This window comes from Talaromyces stipitatus, genomic scaffold (genome assembly GCF_000003125.1).
Source record: "Talaromyces stipitatus ATCC 10500 scf_1105507295515 genomic scaffold, whole genome shotgun sequence".
Lineage (NCBI taxonomy): Eukaryota > Fungi > Ascomycota > Eurotiomycetes > Eurotiales > Trichocomaceae > Talaromyces > Talaromyces stipitatus.
This window is the reverse complement of record NW_002990118.1, coordinates 2,007,476-2,033,037: the sequence shown is the minus strand read 5'-3', so window position 1 is coordinate 2,033,037 and position 25,562 is coordinate 2,007,476. Positions and strand designations below refer to the sequence as shown.

The following is a 25,562-nucleotide window of genomic DNA, read 5'->3' as shown; positions in this document are numbered from 1 at the left end:
GTATGATTTCGGGATTGAGCGGTTATTTGATTCGATCAATGATCACTCCACGAGTCCACAGAACCCCCCCCCTCCTCCGGCCGTTGGAAGCAATCGTTCTCGGCAGTTTGTTCAAGGGTAAAACCACATCGGACTGATCAGATAACGTGAAGATGCTCTTATCGAGCAGCCAATCCATGCCCTAAGGGCCTTGGTTCCCAGCTGCCGTAAAAGGGATAGTTCGACCATGAAACAGCTGATTTGTAGCCGTCAGTACGGAGTACAACCAACGAGACGAGATTCCTGCCGGGTGAACTGGTGGTAGTGGCTTTCGCCATCTGATAGCCGGTTATTCTACTTCAGTCTTTGAGTATGCTGCATTGGCTGGAATATAGGTTAACAATTCAATTGACAGTGACTCCGTTCCAAAGCATCCGCATCAATAGCCATGACACAGAACAATAGGAGGGCTTGACAATAGAAAACTGCTGCGTTCTGATTGGCTGAAGCGGCCAAATTTCTGAAACACGCTTCTATCTTGGCACCTTCCACTCTAACTCCATCGGGCTAGTCTGGCTCGTGGGTAACGATTTAGGGCTTTCGTCCCGATTAGGACTAGCGGGATGCACCTCATATGAGATTCCTCTTCTTTCGACTTGAGCTTCGAGGAGGATTTAGATCTTCTCGAATCATGGAATCATTGGATGGCCTGTAAATGCTCCGAGCATGGATACCGGCGTCTTTTCTCGAGTCGGTAATCATGCTCCGGCTATTCTTCCTGACGCTTATCCCCCTTTTCCTCTCTTCAACTTCGCAGTGACCATTAGACACTCCCAATAGCCATGTCACCTCACATGTAGTGTGTGATCACGCCGGAGAACTACGGATTGGGCAACTCAATGATGGATGAGGTATATAATTTGACTTGCAGGGCGCCATGAGATAAATCGACGCAGTCTAACTGGATCAAGTAGATAGTGAGGTATGGGCGTGGCTGTGAACCGGGGTAGATTTTTACTCCATATGTGGTACTCCCGGTGCACCAGCGGTTTTAACGTCCTTCGGTTGCGTGTTCGCGGCGAGGTTAGGAAATTAAATGCGAGATTATTTTTTTTTTTTTTTCCAATCCTTGGAGATTCTCGAATTTCTGGAATTTTCTGGAGAATTTGTACTACGCACGTAGTCGAACAAGCGAGTTCTCGTAATGCTTACACCTGTAAAACAATTGGGTACCGTTCTTTGGTCAACAAGATCTGTGCGGCTGGAAAGGCTGCCTTTTCCGGATTCTTTTCTTTCAATCTCAAAGTCTCAACTGTAGGCTCACGAATCACGATCAAGTATAAAACCTTAATAAAGGATGACAAGACTTATATGGCACCGGAGCATAATCACCAAATGGCAACACGACGTGGGTGGCTACACTTAATAAGCCTTGCAGGCAGTTGGGCACGAGTCACTCGTTGGACACCTGCTCTACGACCTAGCTACAGGTCTATTCAGGTCTCAGGCAAAGTTTCTGTAAGCTATTCTTAACTCTTTAACGAATCCGAAATATAATCTCCTTAAGCTCCGAGAGTAACTGCCATTGTCAAAGGCTGATAAATCTTGACTATTCATAGTACGTACGTGTGTATTCTACCATCATCTACACAATGCCGTCATTGAAAGAGCCCAACTCGACTTATCTTAGTAACTAAATTGACCCACTGTCTACTACCGAGCAAGGACAGATGCTACAACGCATTCTCCGGAGTCTGTAACATACGCTAACCCTATCCAAGAGGTGATTCACTCTCCCAGAAACGGAGACAGCAGATGATACTCATGGCATCTGATTGGTCTTTTCAGCCCCTGAAGCTTATTTGATGATGCCAAAGGAACCAATCAATCCCCATACTCTTTGAAACCGAAATCCATCTCTCCTATGAGGTTTAGTTGGGAGTAAAATAGGGGAAGAATTAGCTCGACGCTCCATCTGGAACACACTGAAAACAGTCGAAGCCCAGTGTTTCACCCCACGATTAGCTTCCACTTTTCTTTTTCCTTGTCTCTTTTCTTTTTCTGCTTTTCTCGACGCCTTCTTCAGAATTTCTACTTTGCGACGTGCATGCTTTAGATTGAATCCAACATGTTGTCAGCCTCGTCAAAGTAGCCGGTCTAACTTAATGTACCCTAATTATGTAGTTAGCACCACATTGAAGTATCAAGTAGAAAGAGCCAACTTTATCTAAACTGTGACAAGCACTGGCCTGACTAAACGTTTAGCTAGGCCAGTCAAGTCATCTCCAATCTAACCATAATCTGCCCTTACACTGCTACTACGGAGGTACATACATAGCGGACCTCTACCTATCGCGAGAAGAAAAAAGGAAATTAATCCTGAATTAAAAAAAGGAAACCACATGGCCTATCTATTTTGCCCTGGCATTTTTTATTTTCTTCACAAGACACACTCCTTCACCATTGTCTTCTTCTTCTTCTTCTTCTACTCGAGGTATCTGTGCTTTCCTCATCTGTTTCATCTTCTCCTTCCTTTTTCTCTTCTCTTTACTCTCCACTATTCCTCTTCTTCTTTTATTCTACCCTGAACAAACATATTTTAAAATAAATTCTTTGTTGTTCCTTTTTATTTTGCGCCTGAAGGAAAATTAATGGAAGATTTCGGAAAAGAAGACCATCAATAATCGCTCTGGATTAAGATTAGCGCCATCATTTATCGGATTTTGATTTTCATTTTTCTCCTCGGATAATAGAAAACGAACCGATCTGCTGCTACTATTCGAGTACATAATTTACAGACTGGGGCTCCAGGCTAGCGTCAATTTCGCTGCGAAGGAGAGAGAGGACCAAGGAGAGATATCCGGCTGGGTTTCTATCAATTCGACATCAACTTGAACCGGTTCAGATGACGTCGGTGCTGCGATTTTACTGTTCTTCACTATATATAATTTTTAATATTGTCTGATATTCAGACGGACAGAAAAAGAAAACGACTGGGGCCTTCCGGAAGGTTTGCGATTAAAGGGCAATACGTTACGTTACGTACTGGGCGACGAGGAAAACAATCCCACCAAATTACCTTACTTAATAGCATATGTTTATGAGGTCTGGAAGCAGTCACAAGACGGAATTAAGGATTTGAAATATCTATCGAAATTGGAAGAGGCATGCATTCGGTTCTGGTCGAAACAGTATCTCCATTACCGAACCCTACGAACCTACTCATCATGGAACCTTTAGGCGCATCTGGCGCAGGCGCAGACAAGAAGCGCAACAAACTTGGATATCATCGGACGTCAGTGGCATGTGGTTAGTTTCTCCTAGAAGTTTCTTTGGGGAAGATAAGACAGCTGTATTGAATTGGATTGGGTTGGGTTCTAATGTGACTCTTGCATAGTGCACTGCCGTCGACGCAAGATCCGATGTCTAGTAGCAGCAGACGACAGTCAGGGACGTTGCGAGAACTGTATCCGACTCAGAAAGGAATGCCAATTCTACCCCGTAGACCAACAGCCGCAACCAGATCGCAAGTCTTCTAGACCGGGAGGAATAACACTGGAGACCCCTTCATCATCTGCGGACCCTTCAATAGCTTCATCTTCTCCACCACCATTAGGAGGCGCCATGGATCCTACCGATATTTACCAGTACCAGCAGCTCTCTTTGCATTCGACGGCGACGACACCGGAAATGACGGCGTCCGGTTTTCATCCTTCAGCTGGGTTTTCTTCCGTTGCTTCAATGGGTGGGTTTGCGACTGGTCCTACTTCACCAGGTTGGCACTTCAACCTCTTGCGCTGCAGAACTGCATTACGGAATATAGCTGACTAAAGATGCAGTAGACGGAGTTGCTCATCCAGAACTTGTACCTGGCCAAACAATCGATCCGAATGCCACATATAACATGGGACACGCATCACCTGTAATGTGGACACAAGGCCAAATGTTAACAGCATTACCACCAGGAGTAGCACCTCATCCTCAACACATCTCCACCGGAATACCCTCTCACCCACAAATGCTAAGTCCTGCTGCCGCTGCACCGTATACAGTCCGACCCGACGGATCGATATGGCCAACACCACCTCCACGCGCCATAACCACAATCCCCTCTCAACCAGAAATGTATCACCCTCACCCTCACCACCACACCATCTTTGCTAGTTCACCGGTTCCACAACCAGAACTAAAACGAAGCATGACCAGTCCCGCTCCTGGTCGAAGTCACCATCAACCTTCTCCGTTACATAGTCCCCCATCCACACAGATACAGATTAATTACTCGGGTCAACCAATTCCATACCAACATCATCATCCTCCTCCTCCTCCGCCTGCTGGTGGTGGACAGTCTCAACCTTATCCTCCGCAATGGAATCCGGGTATGAATGCTATACCAATGGGAGACGGTACTTATACGACCCTATATGCAACTCCTGAACATTTCCAGATGTCTGGTCAACAACATCCACCCACAGGGCCATGATCAATGCATATCTTTTTCCAACTTTTAGATCCATGTCTGTTTTTATGCAGCCCTATTTCCCTTTGTTGCGGGTGGGGAGGGGGAAGGGTTTCCGGGAATATATCATCAATCATCACTATAGAAATCTTGCTTTTAACGTCTTGTTAGCTATCCATGATATTTGCATGTCCATTTTTGTCGACCCCCAGTCTCATTTACTCAGTTATCATGTCATATTTCATACCCAACATCCATTTGTTTTGGTGAATGGTGAGTTCTTTTTGGAAACTTGGCGGGTTATAGTCATCATCCCATTATCATCATCATCATCATCATCATACCATATATACTTTGTGATAACATTTTCAGCGAGGAGTGGCGTTTTTAGCGGGCTTTTTGAAATGTGGATTGTTTCTTTTTTTTAATTATCATGGTTCTGAGACGAGTTTACATATTTACAGGACCTCACTTACATATAATATCCCTTTGAGAGCTTTTCATGCTAGCGTTTTGATATGAGTGGATGGATGTTTCGGGTTATGTCTACTTCAATGTTAGGTAGGCATCCTGGCATTGGCTTGGACTGTATCCCCTGAGGTCTACTGTCTCTCCGCAATAGGGAATCAACGGCGCATTCATGAACATCAGCAGATTGCTGATACGTTGAATGAAGGACTCTGCCCGTCACAACGCAAAATCGCGCAATCGGCATGTTCAGACAACGTCGTGGGAAGTGGAATTAATTAATGAAAAAGAGGAGATCCCTGTTATCGAGGATACGAAGAATCGACTTGTACCCTGCACACAAATACTGTTTCTCAGTAACTAAACCTGACTCTACTACTTCCCATTCATCCATCAATTCTCACCGGTACAGTAAATCTGACTATACCCCCGAAGAGACAATTCCCTCAACTCTTCAAAATCTCTTCCCCGAAACCTGGCCGGATCCAAATGTCGAACAACATCACCATCCAGCCCTTTTCCATAATCATCATTATGCCGCTCAATCAACCCAGCAACAAACCTAGCCACACCAGCCGCATGCGTAACCCAAACAGCCGCACACAAAACCAACCCTTTCCTTCCATCCACTTTGCCCGCAATCGGTAAATTATCAGGTGTCATCGCAAAGATACCATTGAATTTGGTCTCTGGCATCGAGTACTCAACACTCTCGTTGTCGCAGATTCGAAGAACAGGTAAAAGCGCCTTTGCCTGTTCCAGGGCAGAGCTGAAGATCTCCTCGTACCATGGGCCGATGGCGACGTGGTCTGTTGGTTGGCATTGGATGGCTGGGCCGTGGTTGTATGTTCCGACGCCGTAAAAGGGGCCGTGATCGCGGGCGTAGACGTGGTGTTCTGGGTAGCGGATCCAGGGGCTTGGTTTGTTGTGCAGTCTCGGGGAGAGGTGAGATTTTGTACTGCTTTTTGGTGAGGAGGGTGACGTTGTTGTTGTTGTTGTTGTTGTATTTCCGGATGCAGCGTCGTCGTCATTTTGAAGACGGTCGTGTTTGATGTACATGTATGGATGTGCGACGGGGATGATGGGGATGGGAATGTCGAGATCTGAGCAGAGGTCTTGGGTCCATATTCCGGTTGCCAGGATAAGGGTATCTGATGCAATAAACCTCTTGACTTTTCTCTTATCGCTCTCGTCCTCGTCTTGCTCATTGTCGTCCACATCAACCTCCACACCAACCACATCCCCATCTTCATTATACTTTATCCTCGTCACAACACCCTCCACAAACTCAACGCCTTTCTTCCTAGCTTCATGCTGATAAAACTCCGTAATAACAGTGGCATTCGCAACCCCATCCGTCGCAAAATACAACGCCCCTTTCAGAGCTTCCTTCCTCACAAAGTCCGGCGCCAAACCCGCCGCCTGTGTGGCCGTAATCATACTCGCCGGTAATCCTCTATTAACAGCCGTATCACACCTAACCTGCAATCTCGATAATCCCTCTTCAGTGCCAACGGCTTCAATGCCACCGAGAACGTTAAACCCGTTTGGGATTTTGGCGTATTCGATCACGGTGTCGATGGCGAGACGAGTTAGGGTTGCGGATTCGTTGAATTGGCCTATGTAACCTGGCGCATGGGCGGTTGAGCCTTGGAGAGGCTTAAAGGAGTGATCGATTAGGATTATTTTTCCTTTGGGTTTGGATGATGAGGAAGAGAGGAAGTGGGCGAGGGCAGAGCCGACGATGCCGGCGCCAACTATGATTGTTGTAGACATGTTAGCAGTAATGCCGATATGTTCGAAAGATCTTCTGTGAATGCCGTAATGTCAAGGAGCCCCTATCCATAATCCCACCTGGGCAGCCACGGCGACATTTGTATCAAGACGGTGAGTGCACACCCTAATATCTCGACTCAACTGAGACCGCGATATTCTCGCCATCAATGATTCTCAATGGAACCCGCTTGGCATGTATATCGACATCATCAACCACATCACCAGACCAATCCGATATTCACTGTGGGGTAGGTTTTAGCTGTATATCCGAAAGGGCGCAAGCCATATCATGTAGCAGGGCGTACGTAAGTAGTGCAGATTTGGGTCGGACAACGTATGCTCTTGTCCCATCGCGCTGATTTATTGTTTGAATATATGAGGGAATAAATAGGCCGTTTAGGAGTATATTAGGCGATCTCTTTCACCGCCCACTCGGGCATGCCGTGTAGTAAGGCGTGAATGGAGAAGGTTAGACTTTATGGAGGCATGATCTGGTGGTTGGCGATAAAAGACTGTTGATCGAATAGAGTATTCCAAGTCATTTCTGCCGATCCTTTTAATGCTGGAAAAGAGTTCCGAGAACCTGGAAAGAGAAAATGGGAGTCACTACAACTCAAGAGTATTTATGTTGTCTGCATCTGGAAACTAGCCGGGCCGCTGATCTGTGCTGAGATATTGTTTCCGCTGAGTCTACTCAATAAAAGTTCTTAATTTGAACGCAATGAGTCCGAAGATAAGAAGACCCTTGATGGACTTGAAGCATTTTCTGCAAAACCCCACACAAAATCATTAGCCCTAATTAGTGATCGCTATCCGCCTTACTACGTATCTACAGTGAGGCGATCAATCGAATCATTAATCTTATCTTCCTTTTCCCTTGTTCGTTGATAGTGTTCCAATGCGTTATAGGATTGGTCATCATTAGTAAAGCCGATAAGTTAACAGGCTACGAATCTCCGTCCCAAGTTCGGAGTACGAGCTCAACGATAATCAGTGCTACATAAGATACATACGATACGTAGGATGTGCAACAACCTTCCTATTTGACCGTCTATGCAGATATGTTATCTCGTCGATCAAAACAAGGCCTATTTACCTATCTATCTCTCTATCTCCGGAGGAGCCAGAACACGACACCCTGCGTGATAATGATTTATCTGACGTGCTCGATTTCGTGATACAATGATAAGTTTTGCTGTTTTCAGATAAAACTATCGTTGCTATCAAAGATTTCTGCTGAATAGAGCACTCTGATTTGTCCTTCAGCTTATCTAAACGCGCACATTATTATTAGACTTTTTGCTTTTTCTTTTGCTTTATCTTGGTCGTACAGAGAGATATGGCTGCTTTATATAAAATGCAGGGATTTCTTGTTCTTTTCTTACCCTTTTCCTTTTCACGTTTCGCTTTTTTTTCCCGAGAACTCATACTTCGCGGATGACAAATATGTACGGCCGTAACCCTAACCACTAACACCGGATCACGTGATATTAGACTTTACCCTAACCCTACTCAGAGAGATCAGATTGATCATACAGCATATGAAGGCCAGTTTCACACACATCAAAGTATAATGGATGGACGGGAAAAACGGCCGGCGTACCCAGTCATCAACAGCAATCAAAGAGGATAAATCAGCGCTTTCATCATCCCACGCACTTATGGAGCGGCGGTGACGGGACTTTATTCCTTTCGCTTGTTGGATGTTTCTAACTCGTTGAGAGGGAATTACTAGTATGCACTAACTTACGTCGATCCGTTCTTGGTGTCTGCTGGTTGTTGGGTTCGATGGCATACGACATACGATCTACAACGACAAAGGCGAGGAGGGGAAAGACGCCGTTGCCGATTGATTATTGTCGAATTTACCCGATGCATAAGCCTATATCGATGTGGAAGTGTACCGACCGAAACGACGAAAAAAGTCAAAAACGCCTTATGTACGTACGTCGTCGTATGGGGACAGAAGACAGGGTGGCGAACAACGGCCGGGAGAGGGGGCTTACTCCCCACACACACGAGCATTCCCTTATGCGGTATCTGGCGTCGTGATCAATATGAAGCAACTCGAACAAGAGGCAGAGTTATCGAGAGCGAAGACGAGGATCAGACAACAACGAGAAGAAACAACGTCGTCAGCTTGGAGTGAGACAAATTCGGCAATTTGCGATAGTTCAAGATCAAAGGTGATATGCGACTTGTGATTGGCGGACTTTTCGGGATACGATTCGAAGAAGGCTAGTCCGGGCGGGATAGTATTACCGTGTTACATCTCGCAGATTCTCGACTTCACACCACAAAATATTTGGAATAAGGTTGGAGTAAGGTGGGTTTTCTATCATTGGCAATATTCTCATACAGCATCGAATTTCGAATCTAGAAGGAACAGAGAGGCAAAACGCATGCGAAAAAAAAAGAGAGAAAAGTGAGGCAAAAATCGATGGGTTGTACGGTATTCGTATCCGTATCGATACACTACCGTATCTATATTACCACTAATATATAGACGTGCGTATTCGTACTGTACGTACGATACGTAGCACAGATACACAGCGTACCGCGGGGTTGGTTGGATCTGTCACGTTCCCATTTCATTTCCTTCAACACCATGATATCTATATCTCGAGACATCATGAGATATATTTCAATATGTTCGCTGTTCTGCACGCACATGGCGTATATGAAGGGAAACGTCTCTGCATTTATTTGTCGGGGGTGCATCCACGAACCAACCTCTACATACGTCGATAGACCCGTCCCATACTCCAGACGTATTCACTCCGTGCTCCCCCGTCCTAATAATTAAATTATGCAAGACGCTTCTTCTAAACCGGGGTCTGGGGGGAAACCAGCGAAAAAATATCCCTTATTTCTTTTCTTTTTCTTTCTTTCTTTCTTTTTTTTTTTTTTTTCTCTCTACGTATAATTGTTATGGAAAATAGGGAAAATATGAGGGAGAAGCTTAAAGAAGAAATTATTTAGTTGCGGCTACCGCGCTCGATCGGAGTGCGCCGAGCTTCGTGCATGGATTAATTTTCTTGGGTACATGCTAAGTATAGTTCTACATATGCATACTATTGTTTAGCTATGCCAGGGTATAGTCCGTACTAACAGATAGAGTGGGTATAAAATAGTTATGATATTGTTAGGGATGAGGATGGGACGATCTTGGTGTAGCAAACTTTGTAAAGCATGGCCATGTACGTAAATTGTTTGGAATACGTATGAGCAGAACACGACCAAAGCCGACTTCCAATTGAATAGCTATCGGATAAAGTCGGAAAGCATTTTGTATGATAGACTTTAAGAGTACAGAGTCTAAAGACAGCTGTAAGCTGACTTTCGCACAGTCTGATTGGTCTGCTTTGTTCAGGTGTTTTACAATCGGAGGACCTCCGAAACGCTAGTCCTAAAGAGGAATGGGGTATGTGTATTGTTGTGGGGCAACTATATTTGTTCCTCTCCTCTCTTCCATGCGCTTACAGTCACCGAGGAAGGCTGTCAGTGGACTGGATGGATATCAAATAACCTGAAAGTGTAGAGAGCTGTCAATTCCTGCGCTGTCCCGACTCGCTGGCGAGAACGACCTACAGAGGAAGGGTCTAGGCTACGTCAAGACATGGGTTCGTGAATTAGCAGGTAGATTGACTGTCCAGTCAGGTTTCACATGCTTGATCTCAACGGATGCAGCTAGAGTCAAGGTACATGAAAATTTCCGGTATATTTTCTACTGTTATTGTATTCTTCAACTGTGTTTCGCATACATCCGATTCTTATGGTTTTGATCAACAGAATGTACTCTGTACTTCCTATACGAATGACAGACTCGATCGAATACACACACACACACACACGCTGTACAGTCAAAGCAATATCAATGGAAAGTGGACACGACGTTCATGATTCATCTAACACCGGAGTAAGAGCCAATCAAGTGTCGATAACCCAGATTTTGACCCCGTACGCTAGATCTGAATAGAGTAATTATCCACAACGCGGTGATATGCATGGACTGCTTCCATGCGTCTGGATCCACAGAGTACGAAGCTGTTTCCATATTTGAGTTCTTACGCCGTGAGCCAACCATATTTCTACTATAGTAGTCTGACAGATTGAACACTCGACTCGTTTCCGATATTGCTATCCTGGCTATTTTAACATTCACCGGCTGAAAACATGAGCCGATCATCATCAAAAAAAAAGCTACTATGTAAAAGTAGTTTGTACTAGCGATATCCCCACATCGCCACATACCACACACCACACCACGCCCAAAGCCCAAGGTGGGTGGCAAGACCCATTTAAGCCATGGCTTATTGTCAGCCACGAGGTCGACCGTCGGACCGATGACTTGAGAGGTTGGAGATGCCGAACCGTTATGGAGACGACCGTCGGCATCAGTTACATACACTCCAGCCGGATATTTCAGGCATATCAGAAATGCTTCAAAAGGATATGGTTATCCTGACCATATTCAACCCATTAAAGTCCTCTTCGGACATTGTATCTTCATCTGTATGATGTAGCCGGTGATCATTATGGTCTGAATTATCTCATATCCATGCGAGAAATTAGGGACAAGGTCAGTGCTTCAAGCCAACACTAAACTGATTTTATCTAGATTGCGCCGTGCATTACCGTTTCAGGCCGGAAATCTGTCTCTTTCACATACGGTATTTTAAATACGTATGTAGACTGGGCTTAGCATTCGGTCGACTTTCTATTTCCGTCGCCAGAGTCAAGGCGACTTGTCGAGTTGTCATGCAAATAAAACTAACTATGGCAACTAGTGGTTTGGGTTGATGTACTCTTTACTTACTTAAATTCTATGCGCAGCTAGACGCCAGTGAAATAATAAAGCCGATATGTACGACGATGAAAGAATGAGATCATACTCATAGTAGACGGGGTCCTTTGACATCCATGAGGATGCTGACCTGGATTGGATACTCGTGTGATGCTGCTCGTCTGAGCTCTTACTCTTAATAGATTCGCTTTGATTATGGATTACTTCTCCCCGCGGGACTACGTATTGATCCCCACGTATCTAATCATTTGTAACTATACAACATTGAAACGTGTACATATCCGAACTGAGACTATAAAAAATAAGCTATCAAATATCAATAAATATATAGAATGTAGGGAGTGTGCATGCAAGTCAAGACCCTGGAATTGTGACTGCCGCACTAAGCGATGAGTTCATCATCAGTGTGATGCTTGCATATATTAATACCTGGTGACATGCGATTCGTGCAGGGATTCAATAGCACAGTGTATGTAGCACTACATACATACCGTGGTACACCACATTCGAGATTCAAACACACTCTCCTAGAATGCAAATCCAGTATCCTTCCAGAAGCATCAAACCGCCAATAAGAATGAAGAACATGTGAAGACGGTCCAAAGTTCCAAATAACCCTTCAAATCCCTAATTCCGTATATCTCCGTCATCGAATTCCAACACAAAAAAAAAAGTAGAATTCATCCCAAGATGAAAGAGGGGGGCTGACTCAGAAGATCCCCTCTAACAAGACTCCAGACTTGAGCAATGGCCAGTTTAGTAAGCTTGATCATCCAGCGGAAGAAGCGAATCTGTTCCGGACTGAAAGTCGACACCAATCACAGGTCATATATTCCAAATATGTGAGATATATCAAAAGCAACATTGTGAAGCCATGAATAATAACGTTGTGTCAACGTTGATGTTCTAAACACTACGGAAGGGTTTAGTTTACTTACATACCATACGTATCCGTTCATACTCGGTAAATCGGTAATAATAATGGTACCGGGTATATTACGCTACCAGTAACAGACTTATCTATAATCATACTAGGGGAATACTAAGTGTACGGCTGGTCTCCACTATCAACTCCGTAGAGCCAATAAGACACCGCTTATATGCGAGGACCATGAATTAAATTACCCAGAAATGCGGCACGTCCATAAATACGACAATACAGACGGTTCGCCGTAATATTACCGCCGTCCCAAGCTTTTCAGTTCCTTCCTGTCGTTCCCTTCTTCCCAGTCCGCAAATTCCCAGGTCCGTAGTCGGTCGGGCGATTCAAGACTCACTCTTTCCTTTCCACCTTCAACATCGTCAACTCTTCTTGTTCCCTAATCCAAACTCTCCCCTCATACACCTCTTGTGTGTGGTGGGCTGTTTGAACGGGGTTCTCTTCTATCGGCTTTTTTCGTTGGGGTTTATTTCCTATGTTCGTGTCGTTTTTCGCAGTTTTCTTTTGGCCTGCCTCGGATTCGCGAATACCGCTCCGGAACGTTTCCCCTCGTATATAGTTGACTCCTCGCCAGTAGACCGTTCCACATTCCCCTTCATCGCCTCAACCCGCGCGGGGCTGGACACTCGAAAACCAAAGGCCCTGGAACGATCGCAATAAATATCGTTTTGTTTGAAAATAGACGAAATCACCGGCAAACTGGATTTCCCAATCGAAGACAGCATCGCCAAAGGGGCGTTGCTGGGCGACTCTGTCTTCCCCGACTGGCAAGATGGCGCTCCTCACAGTAATGCGGGCGAGAGTCCCGACGAGATGCAACGAAAAGACCCTCTGGCAACTCAGATCTGGAAATTGTACTCGCGGACAAAATCTCAATTGCCCAATCAGGAACGTATGGAGAATTTGACTTGGCGCATGATGGCGATGAGTCTGAAGCGGCAGGAAAGAGAGCGAGCCGAACAGGCACGGTAAGTGACAGCGAAATGCATCTTTTTTATTGTGTATATATATATACATATATACTTCGATTTAACTATCAAGATGAAACTATGCTGGTTCAGTCATCTGAACCAGTGGCAGCTGCAGCTTGCAGGACGCTAGCTCTGTACTGTTATCATCATCGAATCCTGCCTTATCTCTCCTCCCCTCGATTGCTGAAGACTACCTCCTTACCCACTCTTCTTTTTTTCACACTTTCTCTTTTGCTGTCATCATCATCCACTGTCGTCATTCTGCCAAAAATCAACCATCTTAGCTCATACTAATCTATCGTCAATTCAGTCGTGCTGCTCAACAAGCTGCTCAGAAGCCTTCTACTACTCCTAGTGGGATTGCTCAACTTCGTCAAGCCAGTCAGAGTAACAACGCCGCTTCTACTTCTGCCTCGGCTGATTTTATGAATTTGGACGAATTCATTGTGCCTTCTTCCATTGGCTCACCGTCTGGCATTGAAACTTTACCTGCGACTACCGATCACAACACTGCCACTCAACCCCATTCGGTCGCTCCATCCGGTATTCCTATCAAAGGTCGCAAGGATCAGAATTTGTCGCATGGTCCTCTCATCCCAGCATCCTTGCCTCAACCTTCGCAGGATTTGCGTCGTAACGACGAGTTCGGTTACGTCCAGCGCCGTGTTCGGAAGACCAGTGTAGACGAACGCAAGGTTAGTCTATCTTTCAAAGAGGATAGGAGGAAGATGCTAATTTGTCACAGGCGCCTCGAAAGCGACCTGCTGAATTCTCCCCTCAAGTCGTCCCTACTTCGAACCTAATGGTTCAACATAATGATCACGAATTGGACACTGCCATGATGCCAGATTACAGCTTGGACCAACCCGCCTTCCATCATCATCATCACCATCATCATCATAACAATCATACCTCTCCCAACGTGCCTTTCAATCTCGACACCTTTCAAATCAATGACGATCCCATCTTGACATCCGCAGGACCTTTCCAGCAGAACTTCACTTTTTCTCCTACCGAGTCGCCATTGGTGACTTCAGGGCCTTTCAGTCACGTCTATGCTCAGACCCCTATGGGATCATCACTGAACTCCACCGACTTTTATTCTCCTCCTCCGTCCGGCTACCAGTCCACTGCCTCAACACCGCAGCCTGTCTATGACGGAGAACATTCAATGTACTTTGAGCAGAATTCCATGGATGCCCGTGTCCAGCGTCGAGTTCCCGCCTACGCTGCTCCTAGCCATCGCACATCTAATCTCACTGCCTCTCTGCAGCCTCGATACATGTATGGCTCTAAGAATGATCAAAATTCTGCTACTACCGCCGCCGCCGCTGCCTACAACTCCATGAGCGGACCGCCTTCTAGCATCCCTTCTCCTGGATTTGCGTCGGGTCAGCAACATATTGATCCGTCGTCGGTCATTAGTCATAATGATTTCTCGGCTCCTCCCTCACAGCACAATTTGAACCTCACAAGCAGCGAGAACATGTTCACCTTTGGCGCTGACTCTGACAACGAAGACGATGAGACAAGCGCCTTCCCGGACCAGAACATGGCCATGCAGACCGACTTTCACGGTATCGATGACATCTCCGGTGACATGGCCTCGAGCTTGCAATGGGATGCTCAGCTTGCTGGTCACTATGGTTCTATGCCGAACTTTTCAGGCTTGCATCATGGACGAATGGGAGATATCATGGATCAATCGCATGATTGGGAAAGTACAAGTCTACCCCGCGGACATGCTTCAGCGACCAACATGAGCAGACCAAAACTTGGTCGTGCACATACCGATCATATGGGCATGCAAATGCAGTCACATACGTCCCCCAACACACCTCCTGAATCTGGATTCAGCAGCGCTGTACCATCCCGGCCTGCCAGCCCTGGTGGCACTAAGCCCGGTGATCAAGGTGCTCCAACTACTTGTACTAATTGCTTCACTCAAACGACACCGCTGTGGCGTCGTAATCCTGAGGGGCAACCTCTTTGCAATGCCTGTGGTCTTTTCTTGAAACTCCATGGAGTGGTTCGGCCTCTTTCTCTCAAGACAGATGTTATCAAGAAGCGAAATCGTGGCGGAGGAAACAATCTTGCAATTGGAGTTTCCGCGGCGCGGTCCAAGAAAGGCTCGCGAAAGAACTCTGTGCAACAGATTCCCGTTGTTACACCTCCGAGTTCAAGCAAACTCCAAAGTGCTAATGCTTCAGAATCACCTCCATCGATATCAGGTTCGACCACATCTGGTACTGGGTCTAATGGCGTCGCGGTGTCGGTCAAGAGCGGCGTTGTCCCCATCGCAGCAGCTCCACCAAAGACCACGCCATCTGCTGGTGCTCAAGCAAGGGCAATTCAAGTCGCACCCAAGCGTCAGCGGCGGCTTGACAAAGACTCCATTGGCTCCTTGGCCAGCATTCAGGCTAGCTTGTCTCAGGACAGCCCAGAAGCAGTCAATGATGATATGAATGGAGACAATAAAGCTAGTGCAGGGTCATCAGGGGCTAGGTCTAAAAATGTACCATTGGCACCAGCCATGCCACCGGCAGCGACGAACCCTGCTCATCACAGTCTGGCTGCAGGATCCGGCCAGACAGCTAGTCAAGAATGGGAGTGGTTGACAATGAGTTTGTAAGCGAAACTTGTTGTGTGGGCAGAAAACTATCCACAGCATTCCTGGTGATTCTTTCACTATCTTCAACTTTTAATTATGGCTGATGAACTTTCTCATTTTTTCTCATGGTGTCTTCATTTACTACATGGAGTCGGTTATAGACATGACATGACATTGATTGCACAGGTGTGGATGGTAAACAAGACCCTCACTATGTGGGTCAATCAATACCACCATCTCTAGTCTGGTCTGTGGAGTTGGGATTGTGAGCGTCTGATGGACGAGAACGAATAACGATTTCTAAGCTTTTCTTACATACAATTCTTCGGGGTGGGCTAGCTTGAGATTTCTCGTTTTTCGCAACGCGTTTTCATTTGTTCGAATGGTGGATTTCATCCACTATAGAGACGAAATCCAACTGTTGATTTCTTTATCCAGAATGAGCGATAGAGGATCAACCTTGCGAACACGATGTGTGTGTGGATGACTGTTGATGTTGTGTTTTCTTTATTGTTTGATTTTTACTGCTTGATACAATCGCGTCTGCACCGGTTCGCTCAGCCTCAGTTTTGTTTTTATGTTATTGTTTTAGTTTTTCATTTTTGGTTTATGTTGTCTCATTTGGGCTGAGCACCGGGCAGAAGTGCGCACTGCTTGATTTTACTTTTCATGAGGTGTTTACAGATTCTAATACCAGAATGTGGATGAATAATAGGCTTGGTCTGGTATCCCAGTCCTTACATACAATATCGCTTTCTCTTAAATCCCATTATTTAGTATCTGATTTGTACGTAGTTGATAGTATGGAAGACCCGGAATCAATTCCAAGGCTGCTTTAGGGTTTGTCTTGCCACATTCGGAAATACGATATTCTGACATCACGAAGACGAACATCGATATCTCTGAATTTCTTCCTAAATAAATGATCTCTATTTCTCCTACAATTCTTTATTTCGTGTACAGTTGACTCAGAAACTGAGATCGTGATACAAGACTGGATACCTGATCATCATGGCTGATAAGGTACATCTCCATCCAAGATTCTCAAGATAGATATCATACATCGGTAGACAAACTAACTACAAAAAAAAAAAAAAAGAAAGCAATGCTCAACGCAGACCCTCAACGCGAAACACCCTTTGAGCGTATGAAATCCTCCATCGCCGAGGCAATGCAACCCGGTCCGTCCTCCTCTCCCTTTCCCAATCGCAAAGTTCAAACTAACCATGCTCGATGGATGATGAATAGGAGACACAAAATCAACCCTCCACCGTCTCCCACCAGACGAGCAGGAATCAATCCTCCCACTGAAAGAGGATGAGAAACCGCTTTACGGGCAGAGACAGAGTACTGAGTTTTCTGGTATTGGATCTAGTAGTTCTGCGGGAGCGACGACTAGTAAGAAGGATCAGGGGATGATGGCTTCGGCGGGTGAAATGGTTGGGAAGGCTTTGGGGAGGAAGTAATTCTTTTTCTTTTCCTCCTCTCTCAAGGATGTATGTAGGAGAGTATGTACCTATGATGGTGTTATGTATGGGATTAGAGAATAGGGATGGTTTATTCTATGGTATAAGAATTTGTATAGTCATAAGCACGAGCCTAAAACTCGACTGAGGTAAGCTATTCTCCAGGTAATCTAATATCCTCCCAACCCCTACCACTCCCATCCCCAATACTCGAAGCGCTCTCATACCGACCAACCCCGCGCCAATCAGTCATATTAATCCAACCAATCTGCTGCAAATCTCCAAATCCACCTATCCAATAAACCCTTGTCACAACCATGCGAGCCCAAAACCCCGAATGAGGACTATCCGGATTTCCGGGAGCCCACACTTTGGCATCCGGATGAATCGCGAAGAAGCATTCCTCCAGACCATCCTTTATTTTCTCTGTTGACGACAGGTCAAGTCGTTCGACATACCCAATCAACGAGATACGCGGTAATCCAGCTTCGCTTAGCGGAAATCCAGGATAAACTGGTTTTGTATCGTTTAAATGATTCCACCAGTCAATCGAGAGACTGATATTTGATCCCTTGGCGATGTTGCGGAATGTTGTTGACACGTATAATCCGAGTAGGATTGGGTTGCCGTTGTTATTATTGCTGTCAATGATTTCGGAGCAGTCTGCTATGTATTCCGGTAGACTGATGGGTACGCCTTCTAGGCCTGTTAGGTGTGCTGACGAGGATGAGTCTGTGTGTTGATAGACGGTGGATGCGATTCCGATGGAGGATTTTGCTAGGAGTCGGCGCGCCAGGAGGACGGAGTCAAACCATGAGGGACGTCGTAGAGTCGATAATTCTTCCTCATCATCTGCGGCTGTTTCTTCGTCACCGTCAAGCTCTTCACCGTCGGCAATCCTGTGCAAGCCAATGGTTATATTATCCAGTCCGTCAACATTCCCCGCATACCTCAACGACGACATCATCGGCGGCGACGGCAATGGTATCGACGCCGGAGGTGCAACAGGCACCACTGCGCCCCCACCATCATTTCTATTCTTGTTATCCTTATCAATCATCGAACCCGAATCATGCACAACATCCGAAATAAAATCCTTCAATGGATCATCCCTCCCCGCATTGTTGCTATTACCCTGATATCCGACATGTTGTAGTAAAGCAGTTTGATCTTTCTGTTGGTGCAATCCATCTTCTCGTCTGGGCGTTACGATAAACGGTGTTCCCAGGACAGACGGTAAGTATAGACAAAGTATTGCTGCTGATAACAGCGTGAGGATGTTCAAATGGCCTTGCGCCATGGCTGATGATGATAGGAACAGAATCGCTGGGAACAGAATATGGAGAGCTGATTTGAAGTAGAGACGGGCGAGAGTGAGATTGAGAGGGAAGAGGCTGAGGAGAAAGAGCGGGGAGTACTTGAACATGACATGTTAAGAGCGGAGACGGAAGGTCATCTGACTGGCTCGTTGGCTCGTCTCAACTTCATCGATATATCTTATCTGATCGTTCTAGTCCTAAATTAGCTAGCCACACTCAAACTGACTTTGAGGGCCCGATCGATATAATATCGATGATTCCACTACATCGGAAGAAGTCCAGTATATGTATTCAGCAATTCGAGTTAGCGGATTACTGTTTATATCTACATTCGAATATTTTACATCCATTCCTTCCAATTCAGAATGCATGCACGAGCTGACTCCAATAACCAGACCACTTTTTGTCCAAGAGTGCGGGACACACAGCTCCAAGAAAGACAAAAGAAAGTAAGAATCGCAGTGATTGATGATTATGATGATAGATACCCACGATCGAAACTCCAACCTCAATGTAGTAATTAAGGTAAAAAGCCCAGAAAATGGATTAACGAGGTTTGACTCCGAGAAATGCCTGTTCGCCCTTCCGAACCTTATATTTCCCACACGCACACACCTTTGATGAGCAAGAGAATTATGAAAAGATAGCCAGTATCATGGTGAGGTTACACCAAGGAATGGAACGAAACAGGACAAAACAAACCCAGACCAGGTCGCCGCACTCCATGGTAGGTAAATAAGATAAAAAAAACAACAACAAAAAGATTCAAAGTATTTGCAAACGAAATGCGTACTTCATACAGAGGGGCCAAGGCCCAGATGCTAGCAACTGGCCAAGTGCATCATATTCATGATTGTGTAAGGAATGCGCCAAATAAATGCCCGTACCATCTCAAACCGCTGGATCATATATATACAAACGCTGTTATGAGATATACAAGCACAACATATCAAGGCTCATCCTTTCGCATACGTGAATGTCTATGTCATGCATTCATCGCATAGGCGTCGGAGTGGTTGGTAGAATGTTGTGTCTGCGAACTTCGGCGCTGCAGCACGCCCGCTTGATGCCACCCTTGGGGGCAGGGATAGGAATAGGCAGTTGAATGGAGCTCAAACAATGATCTGACGGATCCTTGGGGAGCAGAAATGATTTCGCGAGTTTTTCGTCTGTAAGAACCTCGTTCCCATAGATTGGCGATATCAGTTCGCGTACATTGCTTTGCAGGATCTGGTCATCGGATGAAGTTCGTCCTCGCTTCCGGCAAGGTCGGCTCTCGTTGACTTTACTGACAGGAGACTGGGATCGCAGCATAGCACCAGACAATTCACATAGTCCCTGTGCAGCTTCATGAGCGGTCATGTCGACTGGTGTGTTTAGAGAAAAGTTTGACAAGTCAGGCACCGTTCCACATAGGCCGCTTTCAGGCGAGCTGTAGACACCAATCAAAGAGGACTCGTCAATAGGAGAGTGTATGGCCAAGTTCTTTCGACATTCTTTCAAAGTCATCGCGGCGCAACGACGAGTCGCCGTGACAGCCAGCCGAGGCTGACTAGGCGCGCAAGTCGCAGAGGCGCACGATGAGATGGAAGAAGATCGAGAAGAACGAGAAGAAATTGTCGAGACATCCGAGACCATCGAGTCTGGTGATGAGGCAGAAGAAGTGGAACGCGCAAGAGAAGAACGACGCGTCAGAGGAGGCATTACTTCAAAGTTAACGGGTTTGCTTGTAGGGAAAGGGCGGGATTCCAGAGCCAGACGTGACATGCACATGTTTTGAGCTTGGGACATGGCAGATGCAAACGAAGGACGCCTCGAACATGTACCACGAACACTCACTGCAGGAGTGGACGCAGCGCAAGATTGTGGCGTCAATTGCGGCGTGGGGAGAAGCCCAAGCTTGTGCAAGGCAGGAAGGGTGGGGTTTGAAGACTCAACACGAGTGGAGGGTTCCAAGACAGGAATGGATCTGGGACAGGTTGGGGACTGTTGCTCACTCGGCGAACACATCGAAACGATGTTGTTGACGCGAAATGGGGAACGTCGAGGCGACGGAGCATCAGAGAAATCCAACCCAAACATTTCCGGAGGGCTGGAGGGCTCCACGTCGACCGTGACCAGATCGGGCGTCAATCTCGGAATTAATGTCTTCCAGCAGTCGTCAGGATTAGGCGAGGAAGCTGGGCCGGGTGTGTACTTGAGGACAATGTCTGTCCAGCGGTGATAGATGGACTCTGGGACGTGGAGTTTCCAATCCACAGCTTGCAAGAACATCATTTCATTTTGGTTGATTTCCTGAGTATGCAGACCCGAGATCTTGCTCCAAGCACGGGCAGAGTAATTCCGATCCTGCAGATATTTCGATGCAAGAATCAACGCGGCGAGGAACATACGTCGACCGCATTGCATCGCACGAGCGCATGGGCTATCGCGAGGTTGTTCCATTGTGAAGTCATGGTTTGGAACATGTGGTCGGATCTTGATGAGGTAGTAAAGAGCAACCTGTAAAGTACTAAAGCTAGTACGTGACCTTCGCAGAGTTTCTTGAATGAAAGTGCGAAGGGGTAAGACACCCTTACAGCCGAGTGGAGATTCACTCCGAACAGCAACTACAGATAGGGGCCATATAGTTTCAACAATCTGGGATGCGGAGTCTTCCGAAACAGAACTCAGCATGACAAGATCCGCAAAGCGGTCGAGGAGGGTTCCTCTCTGGAGAGAAGAGACTTACCGACTAAACTGTCGACAAAATTAACCTTGCGATCACACTGCCGTACTAGCGAGGGGGGTAGTCGAGGGCACGAAGCGGATGCACCGTTTGCAGTTGCTGTGGGGCAAGCGGTACGTCTGGGGTTCTTCCGAAGCTCTGGAGGCACTGGGCATTCCGTGACTTTAGATGGAAGGCCTCTCAAACTATTTCGCAAACAATGAGATGCATTTTCAGAATGGGGCAAACCTCGGCCTGATGATTCTCCTGACTCATCATTTTCCCAAATGACATCGACAGCAGTTGTTGAAGATGACGAAATTGAGCTCTGGGTCGACACGCAATCGAGTGAGAAAACCGAGGACGAGGATGAAGAGGCCGAGGAGCCTACAGATGAAGAGTACGGGTACGAGGTAACCGTCTTCCTCTGATGACTGGGGTCGGAAAGACTCGCAGCCAAGACGTCTGAGCCTGACATATTCGATAACATGGAGTTAAAGATCGCTTGCTGTCCTCCTTCGCAACTAAACACGCGCTAATAGTCGCACGTGCCACAAGAAGTTTCAAAGTATGCAAGACTCGAGTGCCAGGTAAAAAGACGATTTTGTAAAACCGTGATATCAATTGAACCGTTTCGAAGATGACCAGGAAGAAAACCGATAGACAACCGTCTTTCGATAATTAGGCGACGGTGGGCCTTTAGATGTGATAATGGTGCTCCAGCGTATCAGGTGTAGTGATCACTGGGTAGAACTCAATACCTGAGGGTAGGTATTGAAAGTATCAGAGTACCAAATCGGGAAGAAGGGAGAAGGGAAAAACAACGGGCGAATATGAACAAAAGTAGTTGTTGGGGTTCGGCAAACCGATCACCGTATATACACGCTCCGAATAGTCGACGTCGATCAAGCCAGGTAGGGTAATACTGGAGTGAAACTGCTAGCAGTCGCCAATCCCGATGCAATAGACACGATAGTGAGTATTGGTCGCTTATTGGCGGGTAACGTTCTTGCTGGACTTGGTGAGATCTGACGAGTAAGATGCGGTAATACTGGTGATCGGTGCGATGAGGCCTTCAACAATAAGGTACATTTTGATGATGATGATAAATAAAAGCGAGCACAAGGTGGAGTATTAATAGAGTCGTAGTAGCATAGGCCGGCGACCTTCTAGCAAACAGGCAACTTTCGTCACAGTAGACGCTTGCTTGTTCAAGGTGAGTCAATAGTCTAGAGTAACTGAACTGATCTCTTCGCGTAAATCATCGAGGCAACGACGGAGCTAGTGGCAGGTAGCGAGACACACAAGCGCGCGTTGAGTGGTGCCAACGAAAGTGGAAGTTCTTCACAACAAGTCAGCAGGAAGTAAATTTGCCTTGAGGTCTGACGGGGCTGGTGGACGATAGAAATAAACACGGGCGCTGGAGCCTGCAAGTTGGCCACTCTATCCTGACTGGGGGGTTGGTATGCAAAGGGACATCGATTGGGTGGGCGAATCTGCTGTCAGGTACCAGACAGAAAGAGACGGGCGGCAAAAAAAAATAAAAATAAGTCCCAAGTGATCAACAGGGTTTTTAGTCACCTGAATTACAGGTAGACCAAGAGTGACATTTTCAGAAGGGAGTGTGTCATAGTAGGCAACGGTGACTCAAAGGGTTTCAGTTAGGACGGTTGGACTGATTTACCTTAGCTGTCTGAGCACGCTGGGCTGGGGTGGCGAGTAATTAGCGCGGCGGTGCCTAGATTCGGTCGGGCGGGCTCGGAGAGAGAGAGAGCACAACAGCCGGAATCTGGTTGACTAAAGGAGGCGAAGATGAAGAGTTAGAAGAGACGAAAGGAGAGACGGATACTATTTAAAATTCTGTTGTTCAAGGTAGAGAGGAGAGGAGAGGAGAGAGAGTGTGTGTGTCGGGAGGATTGAGTAGGAGACGGAGGAGGAGGCATAATAATAATATGAGGGCAAGAGGGCGGGTCAGGATGACTCTTTCCTTCAGGGCCAAAGATAGAATCGACCGATTAGGGAAGGGGGCAGTGGGCAGTGGGCAGTGGGCAGTGAGCAGTGAGGCAGGAGGTTGGGTGGCAGGACACGCTCCCGGTAACGGCGGTAACGATACCGTATCAAAACAGCGTCGGAGCGGGAAAATATTTGCCCGCTAGTAGCAGAACGGCGGGTAAAAGACCACTCACGAGACAACAGAATACAGGCTCTGTACCAGCCGTCACGAAAAGAATGACGAGTTGACAATGGAAGGGAAAAAAAGGAAGACCAAAAAAGAAAATTTGCAACGGCAGGGAAGTGAGCTTGTTGATGGGAGAAGAAATCGGCAGCCTCACGAGGTCACAAGGGGTGTGTGGTTGAATTTCCACTAGACACGAAGTTCCATCCAACCAAAGGAGATCGATCGAGTGAGTGGTTGGAATGGCTTTGCTTGGTTCGACGATGAATGAAAAATTCGCCGCCGAGCAACAGGCAGCAGCAAAGGGGGCAAAAACGCAAAAACGAAGAAAAGCTGTGACCCTTATCCAAGTACACATACGTTTGGACTATTATAATACCGTGAACATCAAAAGACCAGATGATGGCGGGGCACTCTGACTGGAACCGGAGGCAACAGAAATAGATAAACAACGATAAGAAATGGGGTAAAAAAAATAATGGAGATGGAAATAAGCAAAAATAAGAATTATCTATACAATTGTGGAGGATATGGGTTCGAGAATCAGATCTGATGCTGCTCTCGCAGACACACTGTCATGGCCGGGTTCATTGCGAACGGTTTGGCTGAAAGAGGGAAGAGAAGGAGAAGAACTGCAAGTCGCGGGTTGGAAGGTTGGGGGGGGGGGTTCTCTTAAGGCTCTACTCCGTACATACAACGACAGCATGGCTACGGTAAACTCTGAACATGAACTGCTTTGCAATCTGCATGTCCTAGTCAGACAGGCAGCAACTAAGCCTAAGTAGAGAGTGTATTCGTACTGTCATCAGAGGGTATGTATTGTAGACTATGTAGGCGAGTCAGTCGTATCGGTATTGTACGAAGATTACCAGGCAGACCGTGGATTTCTCTCGATCTCTTTGAATTCCTTCCAATCGTCGGTCCGGCCCCACACCCCAATTCAATGGCAGCTGATCTCATTGGATATTGCAGGCCCGGTCTCCACAGCTCATCTTCGGTGGATCAACCAACCACGTCACTGTTCACTTTCTGCATTAGCGCCACTCACCAGCCAATCTAAAGACAGCCAATCACCAAGCGTTAATGACACACCGACAGCTTCCGCCAATCAGAGCAGGCATAATGGTAATATGGGCAAAACTAGCTATTTTGGGTTAGAGTGGTTGACTTGTTAATGCGCAATGTCAAGTCGTGCTGGCAGGACTAACCTTACCACTGTAGCCGTAATTCGGTGTCTACTCCGTAAACGTGATTAATTTGCTTCATTTTGGGTGTGTGTATCCTACGAAAGCAGTTTTGATTGAGCTTCTTACGGGCGACATGTTGGCAAAACCCACCGTTTTCGGCCAGTACGTACGTACACACACACACTCTCTCTCTCTCTCTCTAGCACATTCCATCGCTTTCGATAGTATTTCCACTTCCAGCAACCCATGTGACTCATGTACGTACTACAGGTGAATATATCATACATCCGAGAATCGTGAGACTATCCCAGGCTGTACCTCTTAAATTGAACTAATAAAGTATACTCTATATCCGAGGCCGTCAACAATGGTCACGCTGAGAACTGAGTCACCAATGTGGGGCCACCTTTCACCATTAATCAGCCTGATCAGTTCTAGTGCTATTTTTCTGGGCAAACGACGGAGTGCAGAATATACTCCGAAAGAGAATAATTGGTAAGGCTGATTCTGAATCGTTGTTGGTACTAGATATAGATCGTAATGGCTGCGATATGGAGATGTAGAGCCGCAACGAGACGGGACACTCCCAGGCGCCGCGATCTGGGATGGGATTGGCTCAGCCCGAGGTGTTAGTGTGATGCAACCAATGAGAGCCAAGAATTGGCTCAGGTGGGCCATCCCGAGATGGGCCATTAA

The 25,562-nt window shown here is 46.5% G+C and overlaps 6 protein-coding genes across 6 annotated transcripts, besides 7 other annotated features; 3 read left to right on the top strand and 3 right to left on the bottom strand.

Annotated features, from left to right (window-relative positions):
- Window positions 1-2,445: 2,445 nt before the first annotated feature.
- Window positions 2,446-2,466: a microsatellite.
- Window positions 2,467-2,484: 18 nt separating this feature from the next.
- Window positions 2,485-2,555: a sequence feature (GA-rich).
- Window positions 2,556-3,146: 591 nt separating this feature from the next.
- Window positions 3,147-4,462, top strand: TSTA_047890 (C6 finger domain protein, putative; the record flags this gene model as incomplete). The annotated part of the gene is made up of 3 exons (XM_002485251.1): window positions 3,147-3,288; window positions 3,377-3,754; window positions 3,819-4,462. 3 exons carry the CDS (start codon window positions 3,147-3,149, stop codon window positions 4,460-4,462), a joined length of 1,164 nt encoding a protein of 387 aa, XP_002485296.1.
- A 282-nt stretch (window positions 4,463-4,744) lies between these two features.
- Window positions 4,745-4,780: a microsatellite.
- Window positions 4,781-5,299: 519 nt separating this feature from the next.
- On the bottom strand, window positions 5,300-6,682 carry TSTA_047880 (N,N-dimethylglycine oxidase; the record flags this gene model as incomplete). Its single annotated transcript, XM_002485250.1, has 2 exons — window positions 5,300-6,362; window positions 6,384-6,682. 2 exons carry the CDS (start codon window positions 6,680-6,682, stop codon window positions 5,300-5,302), a joined length of 1,362 nt encoding a protein of 453 aa, XP_002485295.1.
- Window positions 5,889-5,911: a microsatellite.
- Window positions 6,683-9,551: 2,869 nt separating the features above from the next.
- Window positions 9,552-9,594: a microsatellite.
- A 3,026-nt stretch (window positions 9,595-12,620) lies between these two features.
- TSTA_047870 (GATA transcriptional activator AreA) lies at window positions 12,621-16,756 on the top strand (the record flags this gene model as incomplete). Its single annotated transcript, XM_002485249.1, has 4 exons — window positions 12,621-12,654; window positions 13,112-13,397; window positions 13,711-14,095; window positions 14,146-16,756. 4 exons carry the CDS (start codon window positions 12,621-12,623, stop codon window positions 16,030-16,032), a joined length of 2,592 nt encoding a protein of 863 aa, XP_002485294.1. The 3' UTR covers window positions 16,033-16,756.
- Window positions 14,275-14,301: a microsatellite.
- Window positions 16,757-17,116: 360 nt separating the features above from the next.
- TSTA_047860 (uncharacterized protein) lies at window positions 17,117-17,477 on the top strand (the record flags this gene model as incomplete). Its single annotated transcript, XM_002485248.1, has 2 exons — window positions 17,117-17,192; window positions 17,260-17,477. The coding sequence occupies 2 exons, from the start codon at window positions 17,117-17,119 to the stop codon at window positions 17,475-17,477; spliced, it is 294 nt and encodes a 97-aa protein (XP_002485293.1).
- Window positions 17,478-17,631: 154 nt separating this feature from the next.
- On the bottom strand, window positions 17,632-18,777 carry TSTA_047850 (uncharacterized protein; the record flags this gene model as incomplete). Its single annotated transcript, XM_002485247.1, has 2 exons — window positions 17,632-18,491; window positions 18,543-18,777. 2 exons carry the CDS (start codon window positions 18,775-18,777, stop codon window positions 17,632-17,634), a joined length of 1,095 nt encoding a protein of 364 aa, XP_002485292.1.
- Window positions 18,778-19,075: 298 nt separating this feature from the next.
- Window positions 19,076-22,019, bottom strand: TSTA_047840 (G1/S-specific cyclin Pcl5, putative). Its single transcript, XM_002485246.1, has 2 exons — window positions 21,528-22,019; window positions 19,076-21,405 (listed from the first exon to the last, which is right to left on the bottom strand). Exons 1-2 carry the CDS (start codon window positions 21,991-21,993, stop codon window positions 19,790-19,792), a joined length of 2,082 nt encoding a protein of 693 aa, XP_002485291.1. The 5' UTR covers window positions 21,994-22,019; the 3' UTR covers window positions 19,076-19,789.
- Window positions 22,020-23,378: 1,359 nt separating this feature from the next.
- Window positions 23,379-23,398: a microsatellite.
- Between the last annotated feature and the right edge of the window lie 2,164 nt (window positions 23,399-25,562).

Coding starts and splice junctions, on each gene's coding strand:
- TSTA_047840 (XM_002485246.1), bottom strand. CDS start 21,993: ATGTTATCGAATATGTCAGGCTCAGACGTCTTGGCTGCGAGTCTTTCC. Junction 21,406..21,527: donor TTTTGTCGACAGTTTAGTCG/GTAAGTCTCTTC, acceptor CCCTATCTGTAG/TTGCTGTTCGGAGTGAATCT.